This window comes from Myripristis murdjan, chromosome 10 (assembly GCF_902150065.1).
Source record: "Myripristis murdjan chromosome 10, fMyrMur1.1, whole genome shotgun sequence".
Taxonomy (NCBI): domain Eukaryota; kingdom Metazoa; phylum Chordata; class Actinopteri; order Holocentriformes; family Holocentridae; genus Myripristis; species Myripristis murdjan.
Genome location: NC_043989.1, coordinates 9,992,395 through 10,004,984, shown reverse-complemented (window position 1 = coordinate 10,004,984; position 12,590 = coordinate 9,992,395). Strand labels below are relative to the sequence as shown.

Below are 12,590 nucleotides of genomic sequence, written 5' to 3'. Positions count from 1 at the left end.
CTCCTCTCCTGAGAGACAGCTCCACAAAAATCGGTTCAAATCAGAGGTGCTACACCAAAAACCAGATTAATCAACCATACAAGCTCCAGCTGCAATCTCAGCTACACACAGATGCAGACACATTAGCTAGTGCGACATGGAAAATTATCTTTAGAAAACCTGATTGAGATGCACTGTTAGCAGCATGCATGAAAGTTGCTATGAACTTGCTACTATATCATAATTTACTTCCAAATTTGAACACGAATTCACTGCCATGGAGCGTACACATGCAGAAGCTTACAGATTTAAGGCACTCTGGACATACAACAAATGGCGCACTGTGTATTATAAACTGATTGCAAACTAACATTATGTACTCTCCTGCCTGCTCCTCGTCATTTCACCACATGCAAAGCTAAACCTTAGCCAGCAGATATAATGCACACTACACTACAATCACATTTCAAATGTGAAAACAGAATGTGAAACAGAAAGCTGCAATTAAACACAGCAGGCCCCTACTGTCTTTTCCTGGTTTAAAAAGCTTTATTACCTTGAAGAGATGACTTTTTCAGAATTTATTGATTTATCTATGATTTACCTCTACCTGCTTGGTCATCATTTTAAAAACTTCTCTTGTGAAAATATCTTATGAAGGCATCTCTTGTCATCACTACAATATTGTCACAATATCGATACCAAGGCACTACCATCAAATATCAAAGATATTGTGACATTTTGTGCATATCATCCGGACTTAATGAACACCAGTGAGGTTCACATTGTCATTTAATCCATTTAATTGTTGAGATGGTGACAAAGTCAGATTTCAATGGCACAGAAAAAGAGCTGAGTTACTAATGTACAGTATGATGCATCACAGCTCAGGATCTTAGACGTTAAACTGATTAAATTTAGTTTAAGCCTGAGGTGCAGGGCTGTTAAAGCATGCAAATGTTCTTGTGATGTGGGGGGCTCGCTAGAAACAGATTGTTGACTTTTGGCCACCTGTAGTTTAAAATATGCTGGATTACAGTACAAAGACCAAAGTTTAGAGCCGCTGGTGTTCCATTAATGCCTCTAGAAACACACCAGTGAGCAGATTCGTTTCCTTAAGACTCTTTATTATGTGTGTGTGTGCGTGTGTGTGTGTGTATGTGTGTGTGTTAAGGTGGGAGGCAGACCAGGGACGACACAGAGGAGTGTCTGAAGGAAGAGGGGGGTTTGAAGACAGGGGACTTCCAGCCAGTGCTCCTGCCATATGACAAATCTGGGGTGACTGCTGCTGACTGGAAACGACTAGGAGATGAGAGGAGAGAAACACACAAGTTCACTCACACAGAATGATTATCACTTCACAAGAAGCACTAAAATCCTTTAGCAAATACCAAAAATGTAGATTGAAAATTGTTACCCCTGCGTTCACAATGCAAGCAACATGATCAACAAATCACCGGAAGTCCAATCATTTCCTTACAGAGTGAGGAGCTGATAATGTGTACGTGTGTCAGCAAGTTTATCAGATGAGACTTTGGTTATTGAAAAGCTTAAACGATTTTTAGGAAGCCTGTGTTCATTCAAGAAACAGTAGCTATAAAAGTCTGATGTTAAAATAACCGCAGTGCAGAATGAAGTTAGTCACCTGACTGTGGCTGAGCGCGCTGAGTGGTTGGTCAGTGCGTTCTGATTGGTCGATCGGTGAGAAACGGTACCTAAACAATGAGACCAGAAAAAGACCAGTGGAAATACTTAACATAAGTCATCCACATACAACAGATTATAACAACTTAAAATAGTCCAAGAGATATTAGTTTGTCATTATGGGCTCATAATATGGCTGTGCATCAGTCAAGTGAGCTTAATGCAAGATTTATTTGGAAAATCCTCTGCTGCTACGGCAAGACAAATGGGTGAGTCAACATCTGGAGTAATTACCCATGTATCTCACAATATTCCCTTTACACAAACTCACACAGAGCAAGATACCCTACAGGACTTACCAGCTGTGGACACAAGCCTCTAACATAGTTAGCCCTATTATAAATGGCACATTATACCCTTATTGTGGAACAACCATACATCATATTAACAGTTATTATTAGGGGCAACAGTATTTAAAATTAGCCCAATCAATCTTCCACTGGTTAAATATTATGACTTCCTCCCATCCAATATTTACTTACACATTACACATAACATAGTGAATATTTACAGGATCCAAAGAACATTTGCTGGCTGTCACATCACTAATCAGCCACAACAGGAGTCAAAGCACTTTGAGGGAACACATCGCACAATCAAAGCTGGGGGCCTCTGCAAGTATCAGCCAAAGTATTACAGCACAGAACTTCTATATTTGTTGATCACGCTGAGCCATTAAAGTGACAGTTCAGGCTCTTACCTCACAGTGGTGTCTTCTACCCCATACGAATATAACTGATACTCCAAGTTTGACCCATCATCTAATTCCCTGTCTGTTCTCAAGTGGTTCTGGCCCTTTAAAAATTTTAAGCAGCAACCCAAAGCTGAAAAAAAATGTTCTGAAGGATGCACAACAACACAGGTTTGGGATTCATTATTGACAACTCATGCTTGCTAACTAGTGGAACTACTCTTAGCGTTTTTCCACTATACAGAGCCGAGCCGTGAAGGGCCGTGCCGGGCTGAGCCCAGCACGGCCCTGTTTGGCCTTGGAGTGTTTCCATTGCTTATGGTACCAGCGGGTCGGCGTCATAGAATTAGAGAGGCGCGCTCGTTGCCATGGAGTTGTTATAGTAACAAGAGGAGCTGTCAGTTGTTACATTAGCTTTTTGCTACTTTTTTATGGACAAAATCTTGTTTGAATAAATTGCCGGCCAGTGGCTTTGTTATGGGTTGGCTGCAGCACCGGTCGGGGTCAGGCGGGCCGGCCGCGGTACCGGTCGGCGTCAGGCGGGTCGGTCGCGGTACCGGTCGGATTCAGGCGGGTCGGCCGCAGCACCGGCCGCTCACCTGTCAGATCCGGCAGACGTGACCGGGTGGGCGCGGTACCGGCCCGCCTGACGCCGACCGGTGCCGCGACCGACCCGCCTGACGCCGACCGGTACCGCGGCCGGCCCGCCTGACGCCGACCGGTACCGCGGCCGGCCCGCCTCACTCCGACCGGTGCTGCGGCCGACCCGCCTGATGCCATCATTATCATCATCTTCACAGATGCTCTGCTATCTGCGCTTAGTGGTCACATTTCCATTTCCATTTGTAAGAAAAATGTAAACTAGGCTACACAACAGAAAAACCCAACAAAAACTCAGCAAGCAAATCAATTTCTTCCATAATCTCTCCAGAAACTAACGTTTGTAAATAATAGCCCACTGGCTGACGGTTTAATGGTTGACACTTGTCACTTGTCAGTTTGTAGCAGCCTGGTTAACTGACATTCTAATGGACCAATCACGAAGGAGATCTTATTTAGGCCCGCCTCCACGGCCCCGTTCTAACCGAGCAGCACCAGATGTCAAACCGGGCTGAAATCTTTCACGGTTGGTTTCCGGAACCAAGCGGGCTGGTGTAGTGGGAATGAATGCGGAACCGTGAATTTCACGGCACGGCGCGGCACGGTACTATAGTGGAAAAACGCTATCTGTCTCTGTAGCCCTACGCAACAGCTTCATCCATCACCTGTGTCACCAAACCGCCTCGAAACTGAGAAATCCTGATCTGTGACAACAATGCATACATTTGTAAACTCTGGAAAAATGAATGCCAACAAGAACGAAGGATGTTGCATTTCCCTCCAGGCGGAATACTACAAGGAGCAGTGTTAGCTTAAGTAGTGAATAAACACTCTTCTATTCATACATTTCTTATGATAAACAACAAAAGAACATTTGTTTTATGCTGCTGTTGTGTGCTCTTCTGAACACAGCGCTAAAACAATACCCAAATTTCCAACTTGTGATTCTGAGCTGGGAGACTGTTCACTTAGTCTTTTTCACAAGTCATTTTTAACCAGTTCCAAGCTGAAACAAACACAACATAAATTTCCCAACTATCTGAAACAGACTTAACAAATGCATGGTTGACAAGTGGGAACGCTGTGTATACGCTGCCAGTATCCCAGTTCAAACTATAAAACCTGGTCATGCTCTATCAACTGAGCGGGACCAGGTAGCAGAACCAGGTCTGTGACACAGAGAGATCACCCAGGCAGATCAAGCTTTATGAGCAATATTTGACAAGGACAGCACACGTTCAGCTACAGTAAGCACCAAAATATAAATCACAAAGTTTTATGGCAGGAACACTGCATACCCATTCGTCCGTCTTGCGGAGGACTGATTAACGACACTCTGGGAACAGGGTCAGGCTGAAAGACATGGAGAGAGACGCCATATAGCAAAGCAGCATAAATCATGACATTTTATTTGCTTCATATTTCAGTGCTTGTCATTCATCTGCTCTCCATGTACCAAAGCCATGCAGTAAACGGTAGGATGTATGATCCCGAACACAGCTGATGATGAATATACACATTTTATAGGTGAGAGGACAAGTCGGTTTACTGTAAATGAGATCATGGAACTTACTTTCCTGAACAGATTTCTTCCATCCACCTCCATGTTTTCACTCCTGCCAGACAAAGACAGCACACCTCATTAATCCTGCTGAGTCCAGCTGGCTGGCTGATTTGTTTTTTTAATACAAAGCACACTTTTTTAGTCCAAAACATGACAGCCACTATCTGAAAACACCAGGACTATAGTAGAAGTAAATAATTGTGTTGTCTGAGTATAAGCAAACAAAACTGAATTTTAATGAGGTAAATTCAACAATGATTTTTCTAACTTTTAAGCAAAATCTTAAAGCACACCTGAGTGTATTTATCCCTGTAGAAACTGCTCATTTTAGTAAGTCATTTTGTCCCATATCTAGTCTTAAAAACTTTTTCTTGAAACAAATGAAAAATTCTTCCCCTGGAGTGAGATGACTCAGAGGTTTTTCTAATGCAGCTGCAAATGCTTTGGGATAATGCACATCACTGAACCGGTATCACTAGCACTAGCAGTACTTTCACTTGTTCTTAGAAAAATAAGGCATTTAAAGTCAGTAATACATAAAGTCATTTATTTAGAGTGATTTCTGTAATCTTTAAAATTAATTTCATGTATTTAATTTGCATTGCAACAAAATATTATGCAGTTGTATGACTTTACCGAATTTCTAGAAAAATGGAATATGTAAAGTCCCCTTCAGCCTTTAAAAAGACTTCCAGATATGAACCAAAATAACTTTCATTTGTGTGAATGAATTAATAATTCAACTTATTTTTTAAATAAAACTGAACTAACCCCCGGGCATCGTAATAATATTGCTACTGCAACGGGGGTTAATATCCGCTAATCATCATCAACACTATTTTTAACTCAACAGAACCTAAATTCACTTTGAATGAAACAACATTTGTACAATAAATCCAGGCAGTCAATCAATCCTGTGTCAGCGGTGTCTGGGAAACCGAACAGGGATTCCTGACTAAACCAGTAAGCAAAGTCAGTACTGAGCTTATTCAGGTGTGAGTGCACGCGTGTGTGTGTGTGTGTGTGTGTGTGTGTGTGTGTGGGTGTGGGTGTTTGGCTAGCCGCAGGGCAGGGCAAAGTCATACAGCAGCTAAAGCTAACATAAGCCACCGGGGCTGAACCCAGGATATAGCTTGTTTGCACTGTGAAATACCTCCTACATTCTCTCTCTCTCTCTCTCTCTTTCTCTCTCTCTCTCACTCTCTCTCTAAAAGGTTAGTGGTGTTATTAGCAAGCTCTGAGGCATAGAGTGAGATGAAGGGCAGAGTAGAACAGCAGAGCAAGAGCCAGGGAGGGGAGAGAGCAAGTCAGAGGTGAAAAGAAAGAGAGACTGAGATGGAGTAGAGAAAGAGAGAATAGAAAAAAATAGGGAGTATTGAAGAGAGTTGAAGAGAGAGAGGCAATACTCACAGGTCAGTGGTTGATGAGTGTCGTGAGAAGGGCATGGGGGAGTTATATGGGATCTGTAGGACTGACAGTGGGGAGGAAACAGTAAAACAATATAGCAACAACCATTGTACACTCTCAATGATGAAGAGATGTTATCAAATGGTGATCAAATCAGTATTTTGTATAGGATTGGACTTGATTGGTCAGTCAGTGGCCAAATTGAACCGGCATCTGAAAACAAGCTTCTGGTCTTGATACATAAAAGCCTGCCATCTTTGCCTTTATTAAGTTTCTATGAGCACTGCAATGCAGACAGAGTAGACTTCTGATCTGTAGATGTCATCCATGTACATCTATGATATTTACTTTAATCTTGTAAAATAATAACAATTATTCTCTTTCTACATAATTAGTATTTTGAAAGTACTCTATAGAGTTGGTCAGTCATATGTGCTATCACCCATACTGTATGGGTGGTGTAGAGATGCACAGGATAACCTGATATGGCAAAATAATTAGAATTGAGAAAAGTATTGTATACATGTCTCCAGTACTGTGTCACTGTATTATTGTTATATGTAAGCTTACATGATGTCCTTGTATTTGTGGTTATGTTTATGGGATAAACGATCAATAAAAAATACTGAGAAAAATACAGCATAAAGGTAAAATAGATGGACAAAAGAAAGAAAGTGCTGTTTACCTGACTTTGGTCCACATGGAGCGTGGGAACTGTGGCTCATCTGAGGCACTGATGAAGCTTTGGCACTGGATGAAAACAGAAATAAATATATTGCATGAAAATGCAAAGTGGTGCCGGGTTATTAAAGAGAGAACTGGGCTTGAAAAAAATACAGTTGAAGGTTTGAATCCCAGACTGTGAATGAAGAATACTTTCCTCTCTCTAAGCAGTGACTGTCTAGATGCCATTGAGCAAGGCAACCTGCTCTTTTATCGTCAGTATTTGCGTGAGTGTGTGGGGGGCTTAAAAACATGCAAGCTCAATCAACAATTCCACAACAGTCCTACTATGAATGGGTAAGACAGAAAACACACACAGATCTATTCTACCAACTTGATTTCTTGATTTGAACTCATTTCACAGTAAAAGTGATAGATTTATTTGAATGTGAATGAAAAGTATTGTGTACTGCAGAGTAAATGATTTTCACCTTATACTGTGGGTGGCTACAGACAGTTGTTTCAATAAACAAATGTATATGTGCAGTATACAGCAGAGCAGAGTTTTTTCCTGATAGCCTGATAGATGCATTGCAGAAGTCCAGCTTTGTTACTGCAAGCTCATGCCACTTCCTTGCTTGCTGTTTGTGGGGGGAAAAAAATCTGCCTCAAGAGTTTTGTGTTACAGTATGTCTATATTTAGTTGTACTTTACAGAACATTTACGATGGACTTGGCTACAGAAATTACAGAGAACAAACCATCAATGCAGAGCTCCATGAGGGCTACCGCTAAATATTTTCTAAGGCTGTTTAAAGACTGGAACTTTAGTTTTAAGGGGTAGATCAGGTATTTAGTGTTGAAATAGGAATCCCATTACATTATCCAAAAATTGCACTTACATAATTTTAAAAATCTGAATTGGTGATAAAATTAGCTAGCCTTCTATAAAACCTTCTCTACACCTTCCCTTGGCTTCCAGTGAAACTCTGCCCTGGTTGTAACTGGTCAGAACTACATGTGCCAGGAGTGACACCTAGTGAGAGAAGAGATATGACAGCCAGGTTGTAAACAGCTTCACACAGTACAGTTCAGCCAAACCCAAAGAAACACTTACTTGTGTGTTTTTGTCGACACTCCAGCATTTAATTTGAAATCATTCCAGCTTTTTATGCCCCTCAGGCTCCCTCATTTAGTCTAGTTTTCCTCCTCTATCTCACAAGAGCAGTATTATGTCTGATGAGTTCAACTACCAAAACATGCTCTGCATGATGCTTTGTGCTCAACCCTGCGTGCAGGCAAGCTGAAGAGCAATCTGCAGGATGGGATATTAAAACCATCCATCAGCTGGGATAATATGAGTTTAATAAGAGGATAATATGATTTGTGAAATAGTTCAAGATTGAAAGAGTGGTTGATTATCTGTCATAGTGGCTTGCTAATGTAGCCTCCTAGCTACATGCTAAGCTTTTTAAGCATTTACACCCTGGTGGCTCCAGGGTGAGGTTCATTTTTGTAAGTTATTTAATTTTTTAAGAGGAATAAATGTTGCTGAATGATAAAAAGGCATCTGCAAGACTTTTAAGATGGGAGATGGGTTGTCAATCCCCTTTAGTCATCCAATTTCTGTGCCAGCAGCACTGGAATGTCTGAATATATCTAATGAAGTTCTTTCTGATATTGAACTGTGATCTGCCCTACTTTTGATGCTTGAGACAGTTCTCCAGTTTAGTGATGTAGGACCTCTGTTCATTCAGCTTCCTGTGGATGACAAAAAGAAAAGGAACATAGCCAACTTCTACAAAACTGCAGTTTAGAAACACTGCAAAAGCACAATACAAACATGTGCTTAACCTACTTGGTCATTTGTTGCATTTCTTGCTTCATCTTGACCAAGACCTCTTCTAATTTCTCACTCTGAGGACAAAGACACTAGAGTTGGTGTTGTACTATTACTTTAAAAGCTGGTGTTTGGCTTTTTTAATGGGGAAAAAAACTTGACTAAAGAGTATCATTTACATCTATTTTATCTAGGCATACCAGTGGCTTTCGGATTAAATAAAAATTACAAGATTTTTTTCTCACCTAGCATGACTACATGAGCAGACTCTTAAATACACACTAACACAAAAAAAAACAACAACATTGCAGCAGGATCAATGTCCCTTTACCCGTTCCTGGTAGTGAGTCAAGAGTCTCTTCTGATGCCTTGCCTGGAACATTAAAACCTAAGGAAATGAATGATGATTCAGTGATATATATTGAGTCTCCATTGAGAAATAATGTTAAAACAGATTAATTACATGTTATGCTACATCTAAAAAACATTGATTGTCTTTTGTCTTTAGTTGAATCTACACGGGAGACATGCAATTCTGAATATAAGTGTTATGTTCAGGTGACTGACAAGAATACAGTCAACAAAAAAGATGTCTTTTCTTTTTTTTACAGCAGCACAATATTATTTGATAAGTAGCTGCATTTTTCAACGTTTTCAACACCAGGGTCCTCTGCAAACTGAAGTAAACCACCACTATGTAAACTTTCATTAAATCCTGCCACAAAGTCATCAGTTATCTCTTATGGTACAAACATGTATAACACAGGCCGGTACATAATTGTTAATAATAAACATATCCAAACCTTGCTGATTTCTGAGAAGTGTTTGGTCGCAACAGTTTTGATGTCAGAGAACAGGGCCTTCACCTCAGAACTACTCTGTCAAAATATTTCATGTTAGGGTAATATCAATATAAGCAGTACTTAAGTTGAGGGGGGATGAGGGTGGATGGCATTCCCCCCTGAAATAAAAACGGTCAAAATCATCCCCCCTGTAAAACTGCCATCCTCACTTTTCATCAAGTGAAAAAAATTGACCATCCCCCCTGAATTTTTTTTTTACAACTCGACTACTGAGTATAAGTACAAACAGCTGTCAGTCTATTTGCATTTAACCAGAGGTCATGTCTTGCATGATGATATTCCTCTAAAATAAAGGGGATTTATGTCATCATTTGTGCTACCAAAAACTAGGCTATGTCATCCACTTTCCCCGCCTTCACAGCTCCACAAAAGCATTCATCTGATCATGAAGTACAAGAAAAAGCATGTGCCATCACAGGTTTAAAGCAATAAAGATACTTACTTTGTCAGACAGGGGAGACACCTGGCATTTGGCGTTACATATTAAACACTCCCCTTGCTTCCCTGAAAGAAAGGTGACAATTATACATAGACAAAAGTACCAAATAAAGGATAGGATGAATAATCTTTTGATGTAGCCTAAATCCAACACAGGAAGAAGATGTTGGCCAGTCAGCCGACACCCCACATGAATAAATTCAGTGTAACCCTGGGTTCCCTCATATCTACTCATTGTCTTTCACTGTCATTCAGAGACCCATCAGAAATAGCCCTGGAGCCAATGATCATGGTCACTAGTGCCTAAAGTGAGCTCCAAAATACCCCCCAAGTGAGTCTATAAAATCTAAATATTATTATTATTTAACTCGAGGACAGTGAGAGAGCATTACTGGAGTGAGTGTTTGTGTCAAAGCTTTCTCTCTCACAACTGTAATACAACATTAGATGAGTTCAATGCCAAACCCCACCTAACAACTAAAACCTTCTGAAATTTAGGTCCCACAGGCAAAGGGTTATCTAGTAGGGGTTTGGAGGAATTAGGCATGGAAAAGTTTGTGAACGCCTTCCTTCAGCTCTGTAATATCATATAAAATCCAATAGGTGTCCCTGTGTAATCACATTTGCACCACCCCGGGGCTGAGTGAATGGTACAACTTCAGACCGGCTTTGCCTCTGTTACAGTTTTTTTCAATCGCTTTATCTCCTCTGTCAACTCAGAAACCCTGGTATCAAAACAGTTAATCCATAGGCCTAATGAGAGGTGCACTTCCCAAAATAACACATTTTGTTTGCAAAAGGCTCTTACCATGACAAAACATTTCAGACATGCAGCAAAAGCACATTTTGTCACCGCCCAATACAACTTGCAGTCAAGCAACATAACCCAGCCACTCACTCACTTCATACTCAACACCAAAATGCAACATACCCTTTTTAGCCTGAGCAGGTTCAACCTTACTTTTTTCCTGTGTGTATTGCAGTCATATTTTTGACAATTTACATAGTTACATATTGTAAAGCAAGTAGCAAAATCCGATATTTCCCTCAAACAGCTCAACTTCTGCCCAAATGAGTAGATTCCTTCAGTCACCTCTACTGTACTGTAACACAGATGACAACAGAATACAAAATACAGCTCTCAGTTTGAACAAGGTTCTCCTGTGTGCTACACATTCAAATGTAAACTTACAGTAAAGACCTGCATCCAAAGTCAGAAAGACTTTGAAGTGAAATTTTACTGTATTGATGGCAAAAACTGAAATACTGTAATTCACATACAGTATTACACAGAAAAACTCAAAGGAGTTGAGAAAAAAAATACAAAATACAATTTATAGGCCCCTTTTTTGTAGGTGCATACTGATTGATTGGTGAATGGTGATTTGTGGAAAGGGTAGTGATGCAGGTGCACTAGTGATTTCACAGTGATGCAGCTCATTTCTATCAGCTGTGAGCAGTTGTTTGCTTTTGACTACCACAGTGAAGTCAATGGAGTCAGGGCCGTGTAAATGACACATGTGAGAAGTGTTGTGCAAAAGAGCCTGAAAAATGTGTGAATCCAATGAAAACGTATGAACACATTTGCAAAAGAAAACTTCTGCTGTGGTTTGGAGGTGAAGATGACGACAAAGTGGATCCCAGTTTCATTATACTGGAAAAAGCGAATGAAAAAAAATGTAAAATCTGCAGTCACACTTCGGTCGATATAAACATCCATAGCAAGCCTGTATTACCATTACAAATCACCCTGTCCTTACCTTGCTGATAGCAGACACTACAGATGACATGTCCGCAGGTTGTGACTGCTAGTTTCCTGTCGGCACTGACAGGCTGGAAGCAGGAGTTGCAGCGGACCCAGTAGGACATTTTCTGAAGATGAACTATAAAAACCGCCTGTGAAAATGACAACGTTAGCATCCGCTAGCTAACGGTGCTATGCTACCTGTCGCTGTTCTCAGAGCAAAAGCTTTGTAACTTAACTTAGGTGGTAGCTATAACTATCACACCAACTGTCTTTTGAAATGTCTGCTCTTTTATTTTTTATCTTGAAAGTTAACTTACTTTATTTATTATTTCATGAACATGTACCCTTCACAAACAGTTAGGTTAACAGTTAGGTTAGCTTGTCGGTTAAATTAGCTAGCAGGTAAAGCAGACGAGCTAAATAACGGATGTGCAGTTTATATCATTAACACATCTTACCTGTTTACAGCTCCTCTCATTTGTTTGACAGGCTGTTTTGTAAACTGTGTAGCTAACTTCCCCCTTCGTATATTGATTAGTGATTAGAAATAACACTATTAGTGATACTCACGCCTTGAGATCAGGGTTGCCAGATCTGTGAGACAAAAGCAGCCAAACAGCAACTCAAAACCAGCCCAAAACCCGCCCAACCGGGTATAAAAACGGCCCAAAAATCAGCCCAATACCAGAACTAAAAATATGCCCATAAAAATCCATATACAGTGCAGGCCAAAAGTTTGGACACACCTTCTCATTCAATGCGTTTTCTTTATTTTCATGACTATTTACACTGTAGATTCTCACTGAAGGCATCAAAACTATGAATGAACACATGTGGAGTTATGTACTTAACAAAAAAAGGTGAAATAACTGAAAACATGTTTTATATTCTAGTTTCTTCAAAATAGCCACCCTTTGCTCTGATTACTGCTTTGCACACTCTTGGCATTCTCTTGATGAGCTTCAAGAGGTAGTCACCTGAAATGGTTTTCACTTCACAGGTGTGCCTTATCAGGGTTAATTAGTGGAATTTCTTGCTTTATCAATGGGGTTGGGACCATCAGTTGTGTTGTGCAGAAGTCAGGTTACTACACAG

General features: G+C 40.5%; 1 protein-coding gene across 4 annotated transcripts; it reads right to left on the bottom strand.

The window, feature by feature from the left end:
- Positions 1-781: 781 nt before the first annotated feature.
- Positions 782-12,083, bottom strand: rnf212 (ring finger protein 212). 4 transcript variants are annotated; one of them, XM_030062262.1, is made up of 13 exons: positions 11,954-12,083; positions 11,509-11,644; positions 9,753-9,814; positions 9,251-9,325; positions 8,779-8,835; positions 8,466-8,524; positions 8,309-8,368; positions 6,631-6,695; positions 5,949-6,009; positions 4,548-4,590; positions 4,273-4,327; positions 1,625-1,694; positions 782-1,281 (listed from the first exon to the last, which is right to left on the bottom strand). In XM_030062262.1, the coding sequence occupies exons 2-13, from the start codon at positions 11,615-11,617 to the stop codon at positions 1,149-1,151; spliced, it is 849 nt and encodes a 282-aa protein (XP_029918122.1). In that variant the 5' UTR covers positions 11,618-11,644; positions 11,954-12,083; the 3' UTR covers positions 782-1,148. The 4 variants fall into 4 exon arrangements, with proteins under 4 accessions (XP_029918122.1, XP_029918124.1, XP_029918123.1 ...); XM_030062264.1 differs by having other exon boundaries at positions 8,351-8,368; XM_030062263.1 differs by lacking the exon at positions 11,954-12,083 and adding an exon at positions 11,813-11,897.
- Positions 12,084-12,590: the final 507 nt, after the last annotated feature.

Bases quoted from the DNA above. Each gene is read 5' to 3' on its own strand.
- rnf212 (XM_030062262.1), bottom strand. From the start codon at position 11,617: ATGTCCTACTGGGTCCGCTGCAACTCCTGCTTCCAGCCTGTCAGTGCC. The intron at 8,836-9,250 runs GTTTGGATATGT...TCATTTCCTTAG, and splicing joins ACTTCTCAGAAATCAGCAAG to GTTTTAATGTTCCAGGCAAG. The intron at 1,695-4,272 runs GTATGCAGTGTT...CTCATTGTTTAG, and splicing joins TCCGCAAGACGGACGAATGG to GTACCGTTTCTCACCGATCG.